This window comes from Crocodylus porosus, unplaced genomic scaffold (genome assembly GCF_001723895.1).
Source record: "Crocodylus porosus isolate Cpor-Errol unplaced genomic scaffold, CroPor_comp1, whole genome shotgun sequence".
NCBI lineage: Eukaryota > Metazoa > Chordata > Crocodylia > Crocodylidae > Crocodylus > Crocodylus porosus.
Genome location: NW_017728924.1, coordinates 1,216,159 through 1,237,746, shown reverse-complemented (window position 1 = coordinate 1,237,746; position 21,588 = coordinate 1,216,159). Strand labels below are relative to the sequence as shown.

Below are 21,588 nucleotides of genomic sequence, written 5' to 3'. Positions count from 1 at the left end.
TTTCTTTTTTTAGACATAATGCTCTTGCACACTTAATAGACTACAGTATAGTGTAAACATAACTTTTATATGCACTGGGAAACCAAACAATTTGTGTGACTCGCTTTATTGCGATATTCGCTTTATTGCGGCGGTCTGGAACCGAACCCGCAATATCTCCGAGGTATGCCTGTACAGATTGTCTACTGCACAATGTAACTTGTATGGTTAAAAAGCAGTTTGGAGCACCCGCAGGGTGTAGCATGTAGTCTGGGGTGTTTCCTAAATTACCATTGCTCAGAGAAGTTAAATGACCAAGCTGATGCTATCAGTATCATTACTTAATTTTAACAGAGATACATAATACAGGGAAATGCTGGTTAAAAACAGATAGGTCTCTTTCTCCATACTTCCTCCAAACAGATGTGTTCAGTGCCTTGGGATTTTTACACTGATGTTTTCTAAATGGGGGGGGGGCACAGAGCTGTATCCCAGCAGATGAAGGATTTTTAATGGCACAAGTGTCTTTGCTGTTAATGCACAATGCACAGCTGTTGTAAATAAGAGTGGTTCCACTAAGTTTAACAAAAAGGGTTTTAGCCTCACCAGTACCAGAATGTCTGTCTCAAGGGATGCCGTGTCTTCTTTCAGTTTGCAAAACAAATTCATTAAACGGTTCAGTGTTATGACCGTGATCCTGCAGCCTCCTGCTTTGTTGCACCCTCAGCATGGTTCACCATTGCTGTTTTCAAATCAAATTAGTGCCTATATCACATCTCTCTCTTTTTCTCATATTTGTGGGATCTTTCCTTTGTCCTTCACATGATCATTTATTGCATCCAAACGCACTTTGCTCTGAAGTCATGCGTGCACTTTGTTTGTTTTGGCCAGCAGGCCCTCACATTTGCTTTCAAGCGAGGTCACAGCATTCGGCAAGCTTCCCAGGTTCCTCAAAAGGTCTTCAAACATATATATTTAATCAAACCGTCCCTTTACAGACGTGGGGTAGGGGATTGCTTGCAGCCTTTCTGATTGCAAGGGCGAAGCCAGCGTATGCTTTTGTGAAGTCTTACGATTGTAAATCAATGCCCTCACCTTTACTTTTACTTTCCAACATTTTGCTCTCGCTTCACTATTGCAAAAAGAATACCTGTGTTAGCAAGAAATTTCCCTCTGGCCATTGAGAAACCCTCCCCCCACCCCCAAATCCTTCCCAGTGGGATGCTCAAGGTTTGAAATGCATCCAAAGAATACATCCACATCCTGACATCTCCTCTCCTCCTTGCTCATCGTTCCAGAATGCATCCTTTACTTTGACCTATGTGAGCAGCATGTCAACCAAAGTAAAATTGTCCCATTTTTATGAAGGAGCACAGTATTTTACAGTGTCACTTTGAATTTTTACATGAAGCAACAGAATATATATGGACTCCATCGAGGGGAGAGCTGCTGAACAAAGGGTGATGAAGTGCAAATGTCAAGAAAAAGTCTTCAAATCAGAACTCTCATTTTGGAGCACAGCCGTGACAGTTATTAATACCATCAATCAGTCACTGGCTATTGTTGTGGCATCGAGTCTTGACTACTGCAACAGACAGCACTCTGGGGGCAAGGCCATGGCTAAGGAAAAAGTCTTGGTCATGATTTTCTATTGTCTTGGGCATTTGTAATTACTGGGGCTAACTGACCTCCACCTAGGTGTATCAGACTCGTCTCCCAATTCATCCTCACAATGGGGACGTATGTTCTCACAAGTTTTGATTTCAATGATTTGCCTTTTTCTGCCAAAGTCTCCTTATTAGAAAACTCCCAGCCAGCTCTTCTTACCTCATTCTTTCATGCATTCCCTTTCTTAAATATGAATATTAGCCATATTCACGTACAAGATAGGGGTCTTTCATATATGCTGGTGTAAATCAGCAGTAATTACGCTGAATTATAACCATGTAACACAGGTGTAAGTGAAAGCAGAATCGCATATATAAATCTTCCCCAATTAGCTCATCTGATGTGCTTCAGGTGTAATCAGGAACATTTCTGATGCTTAAAATCCAGACTTTTCAGAAGCAGTGCTCTAACTGCAATATTTTCTGCCATTAGAAAAAGGCCAATTAGAGCCAAATTGTCAAATGTAGATAGCATCTCCTATCGGAGCAAGGTTTTCAAAAAAGCTCAGCTCTCAATTATGCACCAAATTATACACGCAGGTGTTCAGATTAATCCAGCACATTGGGCTCATTTGAAAAATCTTATCACTAGCATTGCAGTGAAAGCTGCTGATCACTTTAGACGATCTGGCAGGTATCCTTGGACCTACTGTTTCCAGCTGGGGGTGATGATCACATGACGACCTCGTCCTAAGCATTTTTAGAGGCTGGCTTTAATAACTAGACTAAGAAAGCTAAAGTCATTTGTCTTGTGTTGTGATCAACCAAGTCCTGCAAAGCGAAGAGGCTATCGAATCCACAGCGCCATATGATTGGCTCAGTTGAATCTCCTCTTCCTTACAAACCCAGAATAACAATGTCATGGGAAAATGGAAGTGATTAACTAGCAACTGTTTATTTATTTATCATTACACCATTCAATCTGCTCAACCCAAGCTTTCTTTTTCCTTACAAATGCAGAATAATAATGCTATGGTCAGTATGAGATGGTAGTAAGAAACAAGTACTCAGTGATCTATAAGAAGTGTTTCTGTCAAAACCGGTATTGAAATAAATGTCTCAACCCTTTCCTAATAAACTCACCTATTAAAGTGAAAGCTCTAGTCATTTACAGAGGTCTGTGCAATGGGCAGTTATACCAAGTGTTTATGCCAAGGATACTGTTTTGTATTTCAGTAAATCAAAAAAATATTGATTTTGAACAAGTCGTTGATTTTATTGTCAGAGCAAATTTAGCTTTTAGAGTTGATTTTATTAACCTATTTCATAAGTTCCTCTAAACACACGGTTTGCGAACAAACCACACGCTCTTGATGTAAATGCAATTTGAGATATAGCCAAAGGCAATTTAAGGTAGTTGATGGGCCAAATTCTGCTGTGTGTTATACCTATGTCACCTCATAAGAGCCAATGGAGTTGCAAGGATGTATCCGAGAGAAGGTTGCGATTAAGCAGACAAAATCCTTCTCTCATTTACACTGATATAATTCAAGAATAACTTATATGACATCAATGGGATTTAATTATTCCATATAATTTCCTGAGTACACCAGCATGACTGAAAGTAGAATTTGGTTCAACAGCTTGACAAAACTTTTAGTCTGCTGCATTCATTTAACAGACTATTTGGCTCTATACTGAGAGAAAATTAATGCGATGAGTTGTAAAAAAGCAAGGGACACTTCCATAACCCTGCACATACAGTTTGCAGGGTTTTTTTGATCTATGATTTGATATAGCACGTACAGAATGTGTTTTACTTTGGATACTTTCAATTTTAGTTTCATTCAAGATTTCACTTTGGTGGTTGAAAACAAAAAAAGGCATGAGATCTCCTGGCTACTTTTTATGAATAAGATACCTATGAGGCTCCACCATTTCTTACCAATATCTGGAATATTTATGGGGACCCAGTCTCCATTTATCTTAAATTTGTCCCAGTCTGTGCAATAAGCCTGTATGTAGTTGTAGCTATTGAAAAATGATGTGACGATAAACAGGCGGTGAGAAACTCCCCCATCCACACAGATTCTCTATAATATCACCTGGAACCCGCTGGATTTATTTCCTGAAAGTCGTTTTCGCTTCTGCTTCCAAAAAAGGGAAAGGAGCTAAATCTGTCTGAATGTGGGGGCTGAGCACAGAACAGAAAGCAGCGAGCACCGTGGAGTGCTTTTTCCTACTCGGGATTTTGTAGCGGTCCCCTCCGCCTGAGCTCCGTTGGGCTGGGGCTCCATCTAGATCCAGATGGACCCCAGTGACTTGTTTGGCAAATGATTTATCCTCCATGAAATGTGATTTTGGCAGAACAAAACTATTCATAAACATGGGTAAAACCTGGCAAACAGTTTTGGCCATGTAATATATTCTGGAACAAACAAAACATTTTGTCTCCGCTTTTTCAAGATTAAACTTTGTGATTGTTCATTTTGAAACAGCGTTTTAAATTTAAATTAAGAAAGGTCTTAAAAGGATCGAAACTCCCAAGCAACACTGCATATCAAGGAAAACATTTTGTTTTCTGCAACATTTTCATCCTAGGTTGACCTGAAACAACCATCTATTCATCTTTCAATCAGTCCATTATTCACACAGCTCCAGATCCAGGGCGGGGAAACAAGGTGCCCAGGGAGCTGGCTTTCTGCCTGCTATGATTCCCTACACCTCAGAAGTATCTCGTCTGGTAGCTAATCCTACACCTGTGCTGCAGGCAGTTGTTATATGTATCCAAGGAGCGGCTAAAATATGCTCCAGGCAGCATTAACTCCCCAAAGATCTCATTTCTTGACTGCTACTGTGTAGTCATGGAGATGGCAGCCAATATCTTCCTGACATCCATCCCTGCCTTAGCAAAGGTGAGGCAGAGGCAGGTACGCAAAAGCCTAGGACTCCAGAGGTAACAGAAAGTCCCTGTCTATCTTGGGACATCCACCAGTTTTGTAGAAGGAACCCTGACACTTTCTGTGTTTAGTGAGAGCAAAACCTTCCCTTGATATAGCAAGGGCTCTGGTTAGGAAGACTGTTTTCTCCTCTTTACATGGGTTTTTCAGCCGTAAGCAGAGGTAAACTCACAAAAGGACTTAAGCTTTTAGGTATACTATTTATAGCCCTGAGTTAGTGAAGTTATACATTACACTTACACCATACCAACAACATTGAAAACATAAGCATATGCACATTAAAGCTCATTAACTTGTGCTAAGTGCTCTCTGAACAATTCAAAGTTACACTGCTTCAGGTGAGGGTTATATCTAGGTTGTACTACCTAGCTCATGTAAGGGGAGCTTCAGTCAGCTCTAAGGAAATAAAATGAGCAATCTGCAATCTTCCAATATCCCAGGATGCATTGCTCACGCCTGCCCCCGCCTTCTCCAAGCAGGGATAGAGCCCAGGTGTCTTGGCTCCCAGCCATGTCCCTGCTTGCCAGACCTCTAGTGGCAAGTCAGGCATGCAGGCAAGAAACTGTATTAACCCTTAATGTGCAACTTCTCACAGCACACTCTGACTTTAACACTGCTTCACATTCTAGCTAGTAGGAAAGAGTGAAAATGCTCCAAGCCCACTCTAGTGTCTAACTTTTGGCTTGGATGGTAGTGCCTCTCTTGGCATTGGGATTCACAGGACTGTGCTTTCTTTTGGAGTGAGATGCCTGGGCCAGTGTTTTTCCACGAAAGACAACTGAAGGACTTGGTAAGGGTAGAGGCAACACTCTCTTTTACCCACTAATTCAGCAGTCACAGGATATTTGAGGATCTGATTCAACTCCCTTCCCTTCCTTTTTGAATCCATACCCTTACTTAATATCCAGGCTTAAGCAGTAGCGTATGTAAGAGTATGGACGCGGACACCAGCCTTGGACACCGGTTTAAAAGGGCTGCAAGACTGCTGTGACTGGTCAAGCCACTACCACTGCGCTGTCTGCATTGCTTTCCAGTGTTCAAAAACTGCTTGTTATGCCTCTGGGTTTACGCACTAGCCTATAAGGGATTGTTGATAGGGCTGTTATCGGCTTGTATATTCAAGCTACTCTGCTTTGGGTGGAATAATTATTGACTGGACCAGAGAGAAAGACTCGCTAGTCTAGCTCACTTGGGAGAAAGGAGACCTGGGCTCCGATCTCTGCTCCAATAATAATACATACAAAACTTATGGAACCACACTTTACTGATAGTGGCAATCAGGTGCTTAAGTCCTTTCCCTCTGGGACACCATTGTGGCTTCACAGTAAAGCTCAGTGTGCACAAACAAGGGCACCGATCCCACATCCTTTACATACGTGAAGCTCCTATCAGCCTCAGGCCAACTTCTTACCATTAAAATTCCTGTTAGAAATTAGACACAGCTTAGATCTGATGAGCTTAGCATATTTCAGTTGTGGTTTTCAATGGTAGAGCATTAAAATAAATGGGGAAAACAGCGACAAGAACAACAGCACTCATAACCCATAAAGCAATTGCACTGGGTTAACTTGAAATCCCTTCATGTCTGTCTGAAGCCAACAAACTTTCACTTCATTTCGCAGCCACTACTGAATAAGCACAGCCTGATTGGCACCAAATATCTTTTAGAGCTGCTACCCATTAAGTATTCAATAGTCTACTTTTTTGTTTTCTTTCTGCCTTTTTAAAAAACAGATTGGATAGGGGAAAAAGTGTGTGTGTCTCTTTAATTTGTCCTTGGAAAAAGACATGAAAAGCACTCTGAAAATTGTTCCAAATAGGCCACAGCTTCTCTATTCTCTTTCATACTGCTATTTTGCAACTACTTCCAGCAATGCTCTTCAGTGGGCACATTGACATGTGCCCCTGACTACACATTAGGTACTGTATGGTCATTTAGCAAGTACTAAATGACCATACCGTACCCATTGGTACTGCACAGTCCCAGCAGCAGGCAGTTTTTAGATGCTATAGAGCCATAGCTCGTTGCTTAACTTAACTTTATAATAATAATTTCAATGGAAGCTTTCTACACTACCACAGATCACTGATTCACTGGGTATCTTTTATGCCTAATTTCTTCAGGAGAAAATAGTTATCCATTTCTATGATGTGCTGAACAGTAACAATGCAAGTGCCTACCTGAGTGATATCCATTCCCGAGTCACAGCTCAACGGTTGTGTTGATGTGAGACCATTTGAACCAATTATTGTTGTGATCACACCATTCTCATCAATTTTCCGAATCATGGTACCATCAACAAAGTAGATGAATCCATATTTATCCACAGTGATACCTGTTGGGAGATGGTAAAAGAAAGCATTAATACTAGCTCTGTCAAGATAAAAATGAATATAACTGTTTCCTCCCCTGTGTTAATGCCATTGCCTCAGATCAAGACGAGCAAAAGATTCCCCCCGCCCCCCGGTTCATTTCACTCATCAAGACCAAGGAAATAGCCTGGCTACTTTAACTCAAATTTGTATGTGATTCAAATTAGTTTCACTTTTTGTTTCTCACGCACTAACAGAACTGTTATTATTATAGTGTACTGTGTGTATTACAGGAACAGCTAGAGATCCCAGGTAAGATCAGGGCCTCCTCACTGTTGCAGGCACAGCCTATAAAAACAGTAAGAGACAATCCCCGCCTTGAGAGTGTACAATCTAAAAGGCGTAAGATGAAGGCTGAGAGAAGGGAATATTTAATATTATTCTTATATTAGAGATGGGAACTGAAGCAGAAAGACAGTAAGTGGTTTGCCTGAAGACATGCAGGAAGTCTGTGGAAGAGCTGGTCATTCAAACTGGATGTCACGAGCTTAGGTCCAGCATCCGAGTAACCAAGCCATCCTGCTTTCAACAGGAATATGCTAGGCTTTCTTCTGCTGCATGCCATGTAAATTCTTTTTACTGAATTACAGAAAACAACAAGAAAATGCTCTGCACTTCATATCAGGTTTTGTGGAAGTCTCATGTTTTTGGTTTAACCTTTTTTGCAGTTTCCCCAACTATAACTTTACAGTTGTAGCATCTGCTCTGCAAGCAGCTTTAAAAATGCATTTATAGCATGCTAGCTATAAAGAGAACACATCAGGTATGAACAGAGGGTTTAGTCACCGATTTATATGGCTCATGGTTTTGTCCCCTAAATTTATCATGACACAAGGCTGTATGTGCTTTGACAGAACAAAACAGATCCACTTTAAGACATCACACAACTGTTTGCTTCTCTGAGAAGACAGAAACATGTTATGCTTTTCTATGTTGTTTTCTTACATTGGAAACTTTCCTCTTTGGAACAGAACATGTCTTGGCCTAGGTTGTCATTGGTTATGTTTATAGTGTCCTAACCTTTCTCAGCGCATACCAAACAGATGTGGACAAAAGCAGGTTCCTCATTGCTTTCTTAAAAAAACCCCCCCAAAACAAAAAAAAACAAACCAAAAAACCCAGGAAGGGGTGGGTGTAGCATGGTTTGCTTTTTATAGGTTTGCCTAGTAGTTAGAGCACAGGGCAGGGCTAGGCAAAATACAGTCTGGGGGCCAGATCCGGGCCGCCAGGCCATTCTATCTGGCCCGCGGGTGCCCCTCCCCCAAAAGTAGAAAATTAGTATTTATTTGATCCTGGCTGCCTGTCAAAGTTGACGGGAGCCGAGGGCATTAGTACCCAGAGGAAGCTGGTGGCAGGACCCAGCAGCAAGGCCCCCCCCCCAGCTCTTTCCCCCCAACCAGAAGCCCCTGCCTAGCAGAGGCTTCTGGCCTGGGACTGTGGGGCTGTTCCTGCTTCCCTGTGTCGGAGAGGAAAATGCGACCCTCAACAGCTTGCCAAAACTTGGTAAGCAGTCCTTCACCTGAAATAATTGCCTGTCCTTGGCATAGGGGGTGGCAGATCCAGAGTCAATTCCCTCCTCAACCTGAAGAGGTTCAAAACTACATCTCACACTTTGTAAAGGACTGCCCTAACTCTGGATGGATGGAGAGACTCTGCTCCCAAAATGCATTCCACTTAAAGGCAGTTTATGCAAGCTACATTAAGAAGATGGTAAAAGCAAATAAGCAGCACCCCTTCAAATAACCTTTAGTGAAGGGATCAGAACCCAGTGGTCCTCTCTCCTAGGTAATGAATCCTGCATCTACCTGTCAGTCTTGCAAAATCCAGTTTGACTGTCAGAATACTCTTTAATTCCTGCTGCCATTTTACTTCCTTCTTGGACTAAATTTCCTCTAGAAATTGTTAGCACAGCGTTTACAGTAGACAGTCTTTGACTTAAGTGCTCTTACATAGACATGTAATTGCTTAAAACAGTAGGTCAGATTCTAGCCAGGAGAAAAGGTCCATCAGGAGAGAGAGACTGCCTAGTAATGAAATCACCTGAGAGAGTCACCTTTTGGAGCTCATTGGAGGTCACCTAAGAGAAAAAACTGCTAAGCAGGATCGCAGCCTGGCTAGGGTTACCATACACCTAAGGGGGTAACCCTGTCCTTTTTTTGAGTCCTCCTATCTCCATCCAGGTGGATTTTTCAAATTCATTTGAGAAAATGTCTGGGTTTTTTTGCTTTACTTTGCAGGTGGGATCAGGGGGAGGGGCGATTGTAAGCAGGGAGCTGCAGGCAGGTAAGTACACCTCCACTCACCCCAGGAGCTGCAGATAGGTAAGTCTAGGTTGGGGGGGTGGCAGGGCTGCAGCAGGGCAAGGGGTATCTGCCCCTTCCAGTGGATGAAGGGGCCGGGGGGGTGGGGGCTTTTGAGGGCCATGGCCAAGCCAGCAGCACAGGGGCCGGTGTCCGTCTTTGCAGGGGCAGAGCAGCCAGGAGGTGATGCAGGGGAGAGGGGAAGGTGGGCCATGGCCAGGCTTCCTGGTGTGGTGTGGCAGCCCCAAGCCCAGGGTGGAGGGTGCCACAAGGCTCCCCTCCTCTTCTTTCCAGCCTGGTCTGGAGCTGGACTTGCTCCAAGCCACTGCACTCCAGCCTAGTCAGGACAGGGGCAGCTGGGGCCCCTCTGGTGGGGCTGTTGGGATCAGGGGTCTGCAGGTCAGGAGTGAGGGGGCTGAGAGGGAGCAAGGGGTTGCGAGTCAGGAGTGAGGGGAACCAGCATGGCCCAGGGGGGGCAGGGTACTGCAGTTTGGGATCAAGGGGCACTGGCAGGGCTGGGGTCTGTGGGTCAGGAGTGAGGGACAGTAGCAGGGCTGGTGGGGGGAGGGAGGCTGTGGCTCGGGAGCGAGGGGCAGCAGAACGGGCAGGGCTCTGCACAGTGCTGGTGTTGCCTTGAGAGCCACACAATACTACGTGCCATCCCCAGCCTGCCTGGCACCAGCAAGCATGTGACATTGTGTGCGGCTCTTGAGGCAACGGCAACAGAGCCCCAGGCAACAGCAGCAGCCCATCTCTGTCCCATGCATAAATCTTGGGGGCATGTGCCCCTCCATGTCTCTCCCAGGGTGCATGCAGCAGCAGGACCCCGCCCCTGGATAAGCTGCCTGGGTTCCGACTGACCCGTCCTGGGGTCCACCACAGACTTATCTGGTACGGGGTGTGTGTGTGTACTCTGGCCCACCGACCAATAATATTTTCTCCCTGTACCTATGGGTCCAGATGAGACACAAGAAAGAAAAGAATTCTTGTGAATGATTTCCTATTGAAGCAGCTGATCCAATAAAAGAGATCTATTGTCCACCAGAATTTTTGCCTCTAGCCATGGTGTGCCGAGACATTATGTGCAAAGCCCATATCTAGGTGCCTCTTTACATCAAACATACTTCTGAGCAATCTGGCTATTAAACCAGAAGGCTCAAACCTTCAGGGGTGAGTTGTGGGAGAGGATGTGTTTAACTGTGGATCTATGAAGTCAGTTCTTAAGCTGGGGAGGATGGGCAGTTTCACCATGCGTTTCAGTTCTCAGAAGGAAAGGCTACATGGTGGGGGAGGGACAGGGGATCTCTACAGCAGTGGGATCTGTTCACACTCCAGAGCCTTAAAACAGCCGAGGCATCCCAGCCAGGAATCCAGGGAATCTCCACCAGGAGGAGCCTAGACCTCTACAAGTGCCAGCTCAGTGGCAGCTTGTGGAATAGAATGGTAGAATTTTAAGAGACCCCTTGAAGGGCCTGTACTTCTCACTTCTAAACCAAAAGTCAAGAGAAGATCAATAAACCTGTTCCTGGTAACAGAAGATAGTAAGCATGCATTATAAACAGCAAGCTGCTGAGCCTGCGTGCATCGTAAAGGCTGCTGAACAGCAGAACCCGAGCTGGAGGCCAGGTTGTGCTCCTGTAAATAGAGGCAGGATGGGGTTCTCATTCCTTGGAGCTCTTCCTTGGGAGTGCTTTCATTACCCTTCTCTCTTAAGCTTACAGTGCATGCTGATGGCCCAGCAGGTCTGGGAGCGACAGAAGAGAGATCTGGAGCATTGGAAGAAGAACTAGAGAACAGAGCAAAGGTCACTCTGTTGAGATGAGATGGAGAGAACTAGTGCCAGGCATCAAGAACTCCTACCTCCACAGCATAAAGTGCAGGGTAGCTGCTTAATCATGGAAGGATTAGGCCTATCACTTGTAAAATAGGCCACTCATCCACTTGGGGCACAGCCTTGCCATTATCCAGACTGAAATGGTCAGGGTGAAGGCTGAAAGACTTGGATCTCTTTTTCTGATGAAAACCACCATTACAATTAAACAGCATTAAACTTATACAGTCTCATTCAAACACGAAATGCTGGTAAAAAGTAGTGTGCTTCTTGTGGGACTGCATGTTGTTCTACAGGTATTAATAGAGTTGTATGTATGCCCACAACCATCCCCCCTCAACAAATCCAGCCTGGGTATTAATGACTATGTTAAAAAGTAATTAACATGCAAATTGGACAATGTCTCACCATATAGCATTCCTAAGGGCATTCATGTTATAGAGGAAAATAAATTAAAATGCACACTGGAAAGATTCCAACTTTTAACCAAATAAGCATATTTTTCAGAGCCCTATGGTGGTTTATTAAACAAGAATTTATGAAGGGTTAAATTGTGACCCATAATTAAGTTTGGGTAGGATGTGTGATTTAGCTATTTACCCATGTGCAATCCAGCTCTGCAATGGCTTGATTAGAGAGGGGATGGAGGGATGGTTTGATGTCGCTCCCATGGCCTGGTGAAGGTGGAAGATCTCATGTCAATGAAGTTCCTTCCCCTCTCACTCTTTCTTTGTAGATCACTACCCTTTCCCTGTCACAGGCTTTTGTTCTAGTTGTAAGAGGCAAATTAATTAAATTAACAACTGACATTTTAGAGTTCTGATGTGGGAGTGAATTTTTGGGCATATGCCCTCCTTAATTTATGCCAACATAGTTGCATGTCAGATCAGGTCAGAGGATCCTAACTCCACTGTGTGGTGCCAGGGAGACCCTATATATATATATATACTTAATTTTACCTCTTGATATAATTTCTGGTCTTGACCCCTGCCCTTTGCTGCTCTGCTGGATATTTGACTCATCTGAGCGATACAAGTGTAGACAGGCACCATGCCATGGATAACACAAAGGCAGAATCTATCACTAGGGCAAATACATCTTCAGTTTCAAGCAATGTCTCTGTGAGCAGATGGTTGTATTGGCTGTGTGGCATCGATTTATATAAAAGTCCAAAATTATACAGCAGTGAAATAATAGAGTCATTCAACTGTGCAGCTGAGAGTGGATTTTTAACATGGACTGCATAAGAAATCCACAGAACCCGTAACGTTGAGAATACACCTCTTGGTCCCCAGCCATTAGCAGAATGCAGTCTATCTGTGTTGCACTGAGTGCGGTAGAAGTAGATGCAAGCTGGCTATATAGAAGAGGCCAAGATAATGTCTTCAATAATTTAGTTATACTAAAGCTTGTGAATTCCTAATGGTGCTATACAAGTTACTCCATTGGTAGTCTTTCCAGTTAGCACTGCATACTCTGCAGAAATAGTAGGAGGTACATGTTAAAATAAAGAAAGGTATCTGTTTTCTCTTATACCCATCTGGGTATATGAGGTCTGTAGAGATGGGTTTGGAATAGCAGCCAAAGACACATAGAAAATGAGGCCCTAAATGGAGAATGGGAATTGTCTATGTATGTGATACAGCCGGAAGGCTAGATCCGCAGCTGCTGTAAACCGATGCACAGATACAGATTTCAGCAGAACTACACCAGTTTAGACCCGCTGGGGGATCTGGCCCAACAAGTCATGGCCATAATAATACAGGCGGAAAAAGGAAAATATGAATATTGAATGTGAGAGGAAGGTACGTATGTATTTGATACAGCAGAGATGAGGCCTGGCCTTGAAGATTCAAACAGTGTTACCAAGGTCAAAACTGTGTAGTACGTGCATGCACATGCACACATGCCCGGTTCTGCAAATCCAACCTGTCAAACGCAGTCCAATTCGGACACTTAACACTTCCGGTATTATTTCAACCCCTTTATTCAGGAGCTGTACGCATACACTTATTTGTTCAACTTGGTATCTTTCCTATCTGGGCTCTGCCCAATAACAAACTAAATCTCCTACAAGTATCAGCTTTATGTACGCTCAACAAAGAGGTGCATATAGATAGATACGATGTTTACTGCTGTGTGATTGCTTTTATACAGGAGGGGGGAAAAATCTCTCTAGTCTTATGTATAAATTCAAACTAAGCCAACTCCTGCCTGGCTGCTGATAAGGTGCCCCAACATTTCAGGATTTCTTGTTGGCAAGAACGCAGCAGATAATGCATCCGTTGACAAGGTACAACAGATAAGGGAAAAATAAGAAACAGGAAAATATAGATGACTATCTAAATCTCCCCCATGTATTCATTATTAGATGCTGGATCACTAGAAGCTCCATTGGCTGTCTCTTGCACGACATTTTCATATTTCTGCACTCTAAAAGCTCCCCTGTCATCCTTTGAAGACATACAGTGTAATGCAACACAGGATCAGTTCCTCATAGCTGTGGATACAGCAGGACACTTTCAATTGTTCTTCAGTCACAGCAGATGTTGGAAAAGGAACTGACGTGCTAAAAATGCTCTGGCTGCAAAGATAAATGAGGCCTGCCATTAGATTCAGAATGAAAAAAGCAGTTTGGGCAGCTTCTTCCATGCAGAGGATATAAGCCCATCCATATCACTGAGGTCTGGGGGTGAGAGTCTCGCCCTTGCTCACCCCACATGCGGATGCAGCAAAGGGCTGGAGAAGAGTTCAGTTAGCACAGGTGCTCCACCTGGCTGCTGTGAGTGGCCCTGATGGTGCCTACTTTACAAGCTGCTGTGCAGGGGGCATGTTGGCAATGGAAACAGGGTGGGAGGACTGGGGCTGTTTTCAGGCTGTGCTGAATTCTAGCCTAAATGCTTACATCTACAATTTGTCCTTTCAGTGGCTGTTGTCTGGATGTGAACTGCCCGAAATGTTTTCTCAAAGCGGGTGGCCAGTCATTCTGAGAGTACCAGCCTGCACAGTCATAATGGAACGAAGGTGAGTTCACGTTCCAGCGGTGTGTGCTTACTCGGCACCCTCATGGCTTGTTATTGCAATCGTGAGCGATAATCGTAACATCCTTGAGATCAAAGTCTCCTAGTTGCCTAAGGCTTTGGTTGTCTTCTCGGAAGAGATTGCAGTCTATGTGTTTTCTGGTAATCTCATGAGATGCACGCTGCTAGCACTCGTTTAACTGAGATTTGAAGACTGAGATATTATGAGACATCATTGCCTTGTTTTACATAAGAGCTACACATTTCAAAATGTGTGTCCACAGTAATTGCAACGTGTATAAATAATATATTTAATATCTTCTCATCATTACGTTAAATTTACTTCAGCTATGCATAATTTTTGCAGTGGTCTCACTTGAACTTTGTGGTCTGTTCCAAGTAAGGGAAAAGAGTGAAAATGCCAAGGAGGATGGGTAGAAAACACGGCAAGAGCAAGAGGAATCAAAGAAATCAACAGAAGGAAAGAGGCAGCAACATCTTCTGCGGAAAACAGCAGAGTAAGGAGAAAGAACAAAGGCAAGGAAAGATCTGATAAAGGCAAGAGAGTGTAGTAAGTAGCTCTGGTTGCAAACTCGCTGATAAAACTTATTTACAGTGACAGCATCCACTGAATAAAACCAAAACTTTGTGGGAACATGTGTTTCCTTTCCAAAAGGATGGGATTCCTGGTGAGAACTGAAACACAGATGACCCCTCGCCGATCCTGGAATACGGAACAATCCGGTGTTGAGGGCACTCACCAGGACTGTGGGAGATGAAGGTTAAAACTCCAACCTTGACCTGGTCCAGATCAGGAAATGACTCTCAATCTCCTATCAGCCCTCAGGAAGTGCTCCATCCACTGGGCATTGTGGTGCTGTCTCGTTCTCTTCAGTAGGGGCTGTATTTAAGGGCACCTATACACGTGCCCAAAGCCAGCTCCAATGCATGCTAATTAGCATGCATCAGAGCGGACTTGATTAATCGAGTCTGTTGGAGTGTGCTAGTTAGCGTGCTCCAGGAGTCTTGGTGTCATGTATTCAGCATCCCTGTGCTTCTAAGTGGTGACAGAGGCACTTTAACTAAAGCTCATTGAACAAACTTTAGTTAAAGTGTCCCTGCTGCAATTTTGAAGTGTGGGATGGTGAGTATGTGAGATGCTGCGGGCGCTTTAATTAGAGCTGGGAGGACAACAGAGGTGCAAGCCTCTGCTCCAAGAAGAAAGCTTTAGAGGCTGACCTTAGGGTCTGGTATATGGGGCACTTGCCTGGGATATGAGAGCTGCTTGAAGTTCAAATGTTTGGTCTGTGTCAGGCAGGGTCATTTTTTATCAAAAATTTCAAAAGGGGTTCATCCCTTTGGTGATCCTTTGGATGCCTGAGCTCTATCCAGTCCTTTGGACTGTTTTCAGAAGCAACCTTTAATTTTACTGAACTATACAGTTTTAGTGAAGTTGATAGGTGCAGGTATCCAGATTTGGGAGCAAAACTGCATCCAACATAAAGATCTGAGGGTTTAATCTGTCATTCTGTGAACTGAAAAGAAAAAGGAGTTGACCAGGACTTTTGCCACAAAAAGCTACGTGGTGTTATTTTAGGAAGGCTTTCTAGCACATAAACTTGCCTTGTTATAAATTAAATGTTTCCGATAAGGGTAGACACCCTTTTATCACCTTTCTTCTGATTTGTACATAAATGCACCGATACAAATCTATATAGCAGGTAGTTAATTGATCATTTATATGCACAATTAATAAACCACATGCTTAACTATGGAAACTGAATGTGAATATTATGCACATGCATTTTTGTACATTCAGTCTTAAAGATCCAGGCCTCAAAATATCCATGGGACTAACACTCAGCTAATATATATTTTTCTTATTTCATAATGGAAATTCAGTCCATTAAGCGAGCTGTCCACAAAGGTACTTTCACGGTCCTTTGGCACTCTAGCTGGCCACTACATACTTTTTTGCTAAGCACTCCGTTCCAAACTAGATTAAGTATCAAGACTTAGAACAACATTGTGCATGCATCTAAAAATTGTTATTACTTGCAAATAAGCACTTTAACTTTGGATGAAAATTTCTAATTAAACTTGTGAAGAATTTTGTACATGAAAACATCTTAAAGTACTGGAAAGAACTGATAAAAGGGAATGTGCTACCTTCTGCTGAAGAGAAACTATTTGGAAAGAACTTGCTAGTCTCATAAAACTTTTAATAGGAAGAAGTGAATCAAATTGGTTAATTACCATTTTACGGTTGGTAAAAGGGCAAATTACATGCCATCCATTTCTAAACTTCTAAATGTCTCGGGTGCTTTTAATTAAAGCTGCCATCTAGAAACTACTAAAGTAATTTTATGCAATTAGTTATTTATAGGTTACCATAATACACCACTCAAAATATGATTCAAGTGATTTGCAGTCTTGCTTTGTGATCTCTGTCATCTTTACTTCATTGAGTGCGATGTATGAGAAGCAAAATGCTCAGCTGCTCTTTATTAGCTGGAACACTTCTTTTGGTACCTGGACTTCAATGTTGCTGCTCTTCCGACAGAAGCATTCAACAGCAAAGATGAAAGAGAGCAAAATTACTTTAAGTGCCCATGCTGGAAGAAAACGTCTTATCTTCAGTTTTGAGCTGCAATGATTAGGGTCAGATTTACTGCTGACAATGGCTTGCAGAAAAGTGAGTAACTGTTTCTTATGCATTCAAATTAGGGCTGCAAGAAATTTGGGGAAAACTTGATTTTAAAAGTCCAAAAAACCCCCCAAAAACAACCCAACCCAACCCAACACCCACCTCATCCCCATAAAACAACCTGCTTTCCAGGTTTCTGAAACAGAGATAACCATCCACACCACCTGTTAGGGTCGAAGTGACAAGGAGGAAAATAAGTATAAGGATGACATGACAAAATGGAACGAGACTTGCTCTGTCTTCGACTCCAATAAAACAGGGTGCTGTATTAAGGTCTCGATATCAGCCTCAAACAAACGTTCAGTTCTAGGGGCAGAAAACTTCCAGCGCTAGAAACGATTCCAGGAGAGGAAGCCGTACAGGTGTTCAGTCTGCCGCCACTCCCCTCTCCCATGCTCCACCTGCATCCCTAGGCCAGGGTGATCCTATCTGAGGAACGTATGGGTTGCTCCAGACCACCTGTCCCCAAAGGGACTGGAGAGGTGAGGCAAAGCCCCTGGGCACTTCTCACACCAGAGGCAGACCGGGCACTCGTGGCGCTGTTCCCTCTTCTCAGCTCCTAGAGCCTTTCTCCCGTCCAGCTTGGAAGCCTTTTCCCACCTGGCTCCACTCCTGATTCCCCAGGAGGAGATAAGTGAGGGGGAAAATGTGCAGACATTCAGTCTCCCAGGAGCAATTTCTACCTCACTGTAGTCAGAATGGCCATTTATTGCAGTAGGAGAAAACGTTAAGGTGTCCATATGCTTGTAGTTTCTTCCGAGAGCAGCGATTGTCCTGGTAGATGCCGAATGTCTGCACATGGCCATCATCTTATTATGTAGAGGGCAGGGCAGATTGTTTCATCAGTCCTGCTTGTCCCCTTCATGGTTCGTGGAATTTCACACTTCTTGGTTTTTCTGGATTGTACGGTAAGCTTAATATGCATGTACTGGCTTGTAAAATAGCAGGGACCTCCTGATCAAATGCTAATGACTGCTATTACCGATGGTAAGCAGGTTGGGGGCAGGGAGATTACGTTAGCAACTAGCTTCATTTAAGGATTCTGCTCACATCAAACAGAAGCCAGCAGGAGGTTTTCAACTGAGCTAGTGTTGGCCCTAAATGAACTATTGACATATAACAAAATATGAACATATTTAATTCCAGCAAGTGGTTTTTACAGCTCTTTTTGTGTTTACGTTAGCAAGAAGTGCTGCAGATAGAAAACTAGAGAGCCGTGACTATTTTCAGACTTAAAAAAAAAAAATAAAGCCTTTCAAACTATACCTTTTTCATGTCCTGTCACTGACAGTGTCCAGTGGTTTCACAGCAAAGTTTGAACCAAAAAGGGCAAAAACATTTTCTGTTTTTTTTAACATGATTTCAATAACCTTTTAAAAATTAAATCTTTTATTTAAGTGTTTCTTAAATTTTTTTTATCTTAAATTGCCAAAGCACCTATATTCTACTTGTCTGTAAGCAGAACCGCAGCTTTTCCGCCAAAATTCTCAAACAATTTATGCTTCATCTGTGCTGAAAAGGACATATCTCAGGCCTCACTAACAGCCTGATTGGGAACATAATAAAAATTCAACAGAAATTAGCAGGCAAATAGGTAGGGCTATATGGGGCAGGCAACAAATGACAGATGCACAACTGCTTTAGGCAACAGGCAATACATTAACTAACACGGGGGGGGAGGGAGGGCTCTGTGTTCACCTCTTTGCACTTCTGTAGCAGGGACTGATTTGGATCCAGTGTGGGGAAGAGGATTTATACCATGAAACCAAACCCAGGCAGTTATGGTAGAAGCTTCTTGGTCTAATCCTGAGCACCGTGCGTGCAAGGTGGGGGGAGCTCGTGCTGTCCGGCTCCAGAAGCTGAGCCTCAGTAGCAGGGGTTGCGAGTACCCCTATCCCAGCTTACCCACAGCTGGATGGTTTGAGCGCTCCCTATCTAGAGGTAAGTTTGGATCCCCTCAGGCTGAGGATGGCCTCTATTCTTCTCTGAGGGCCATTTGCCTATAAGTTGGGCTTTCCATCATCTAACTTCTGTGCCCCTTTGTTCCTTTCTGGGTTTGGAGCCCATAAGCTCTTAAATGCCCGAGTATTTTTTGAAAATGAGACCTAAATCACTTGGACTTAAATCCACAAATATATTAGCTCTACCCACTAATTCCCACTGCTTTCAACAGGAATTAGACACCTAAGGAGGAGGTAGTCCAAATGTCTTTCTGAGGATCAGAGAATAGCAACAGCTTAACTCCTTTAAAAATCTAGGCCTGTATCTTACGTGAGGTGAGACTTTCATCGTTTCCCAGTTTACGGATGGGATGGCTTGTCCTGCCTCTTAAGCAACTAGCCCGGATTTACACAGCAAGTCATTGGCGGTCCAGAATCCTAACATCTGGCCACATGTTTTAAACTATCCGCCAGCCTCCCAACATAGTGACTGTGGTTCTGCTGATCGTCACTAAGCCCACTTTTTTTTTTTTTTTTTTTTTAACTGAGAAATTTAAAAAACTGAAAATCTGGTACTGGGTGAAAGTCAAGAGTCTCGAATCTGGGTGATGATGAATATTATCCTGTAGTTATTCCTTCATTTTCAGTATCTGCTTGTATAATAAATGTGTTCAGCCTGTCACAGATTTTATTTTATGCCCCCACCTTGTATCATTTCACATTCTTTTTAAGTACTTGGTCATCTATTACATGACTCATTAGTTTGACTTCTCGGCAGAATTAAAATAAGTTGCAGTAAAAATAATATATTGAAGCTCAAGTTTCAACTACATCACCCATGCCTGCTTAAAAGCATCCTTCAATGTCATTTCAAACTTATATACAATACGAGGGGATTCATGCTCAGTCAACCTCTTGGCTTCATTTTTCCCTTCACTCATTCAATTAATGAAGAAAGCTGTGAGTGTTTGTTTGCTGGCTGCGAAATAGAAGTTGGAGAAACCGGTTCCAATCAAAAGAATTGGCTAATGTCCTTCTAAGGAGCAGTACTTTATTAAATTCCATCACCAGGCATTCATCTTCCCATGTTCCTCTCTTCTCCCCTCCAAATAATAAGCACCTAAACACAGTCACCTTGAAGGTAAAGATACCGAGAAAAATTAAATGAAAGCTGATGAAGGCTCTTGCATTATTTAATAAGCTTTCTTTGAAAGTTTAAAGTTTATTTGAACAACTCTCATGAAAAGCCTTGTGAAGGTCTTGCATGCCAGAAGCAAAGTGCCATATACTAGAAAAATTGATATCTATTTTCAAAAAGACTCCAAAAAGTAAAATATTCTTTGAAATAGATTTCACCCAGGACAGCTGATAATAAATTAAACAAACAATAACAGGTAAATATGGATTTGCAGCAGCTTTTTTTTTTTTTTTTTTTTAAATATATTCCAGGTTTTCAAAGCGTTTTGCCAAGCACTACTACTTAGGTCTCACAGCACCCTCCGGGGTTAGGTATTACTACATTTACTTTACAGACTCATGCATCGAGTCATGGGGATAAGAAGTGATCATTTAAAGGCACAGAGGGCGTCAGCAGAGGTGGAACAGAATTCATGAATCATGACAGCCTGACCCCAGTGAGCTGTTGAACCATCTTCCTTCCCACCATCATTATGCATGTCTTGTGATTTAGTGTTACGCTGTTTAAACTGCTCAGATTTTAACTTCTACTGCAGAAGAAAGGAGAGCCAGGACAGGAATAAACAAGACAGAGAGGAAAGAAACAGGAGAGAAGAGATTGTGTTTTTGTATCAGCGGCTAAAAATGAAATGAGAATAGCCTGACTAGCCACAGAGGAACCTATTTCCAGCTGTATTGAATGGGAAGTATCTATGCAGCCTTTTCATCTGCAACACAAGACACTTTTTTTCTTATTGTAAAAATCTCAAAGGAATGAAATTAGAAGTGATTTATCTGGTCGTATGTCGAATCAATCTCTAAATGACCTATAGATACATTCCCTTAAAGTCTCATCCGTACTTCCAGTCTTCCAAAAAAGAAATGATTATGTTACTCAGACTCCGTTCATCTCACTGTAATTGCAACAGAAACACAAATTGACTTATCTTCTGATCCAATAATCTGAGTGATTATTTTAACGACAAGCAAAATGAGCACTCAAACAATATCTTCACAAGATGCATTCTAAATATGTTTTTTTTTAAAGCTTTTGTCTCTGAAGAATACCGCATGTATACAAAACCCTGTTTTAAAGGGAGAAGGTTTTTGCCATTGGTAAGATGAAGCTTTCAAACTTCTTAAAGGCTGAGGGAAAACTTTGTTTTGCTTATTAGTTCTTAAATTTCAAACAAAGACCTGCTCTTGCTGAATGTATGGCAAGGAAAAAATACAAGGCAAGCCACAAAACCCGGCTCTGATTTTGAAATAAAAAATGACTTTCTCAGTTTCTTGTCAGGAACTGTTAGAGCAGCAGGTTTGTGGAGCCATTCCTGTAGAGAATGCTCATCATAACAATATTTATTAATATATGTATAGTTATTAATATTGATCGTTAATCTTAATTCTATTAATATTTATTACATATTTATATGACAGTTGTCCCTAGAAGCAGAGGCCTCATTGTTGCGGGCAATGGCATGTGGTAAATGACAGCCCACTACAAGACAAGACATGATTTAAGAGGCGAGTGAGAAAAGGTAGGGGAGGCACCAACAATAATACTTTTTAAAAGCATGATCTCAAGACACAGCCAATAAAGAGAGGCAACCAGAGCGCTCCCCTCTTCAGCTGCCACCAGACTGATTTCATACGTTTTGACCACAGTTTGCTGGCTGGCCCATGACTCATGAACTG

General features: G+C 42.7%; 1 protein-coding gene across 2 annotated transcripts in view; it reads right to left on the bottom strand.

Moving 5' to 3' along the window:
- Positions 1-21,588, bottom strand: part of TENM1 (teneurin transmembrane protein 1) — a 503,051-nt gene that overhangs the window by 56,292 nt on the left and 425,171 nt on the right. For both annotated transcript variants that reach the window (XM_019540172.1, XM_019540173.1), the window contains one exon: positions 6,728-6,882. In XM_019540172.1, coding sequence (XP_019395717.1) covers positions 6,728-6,882 — 155 coding nt within the window. The remainder of the gene's footprint in view (positions 1-6,727; positions 6,883-21,588) is intronic.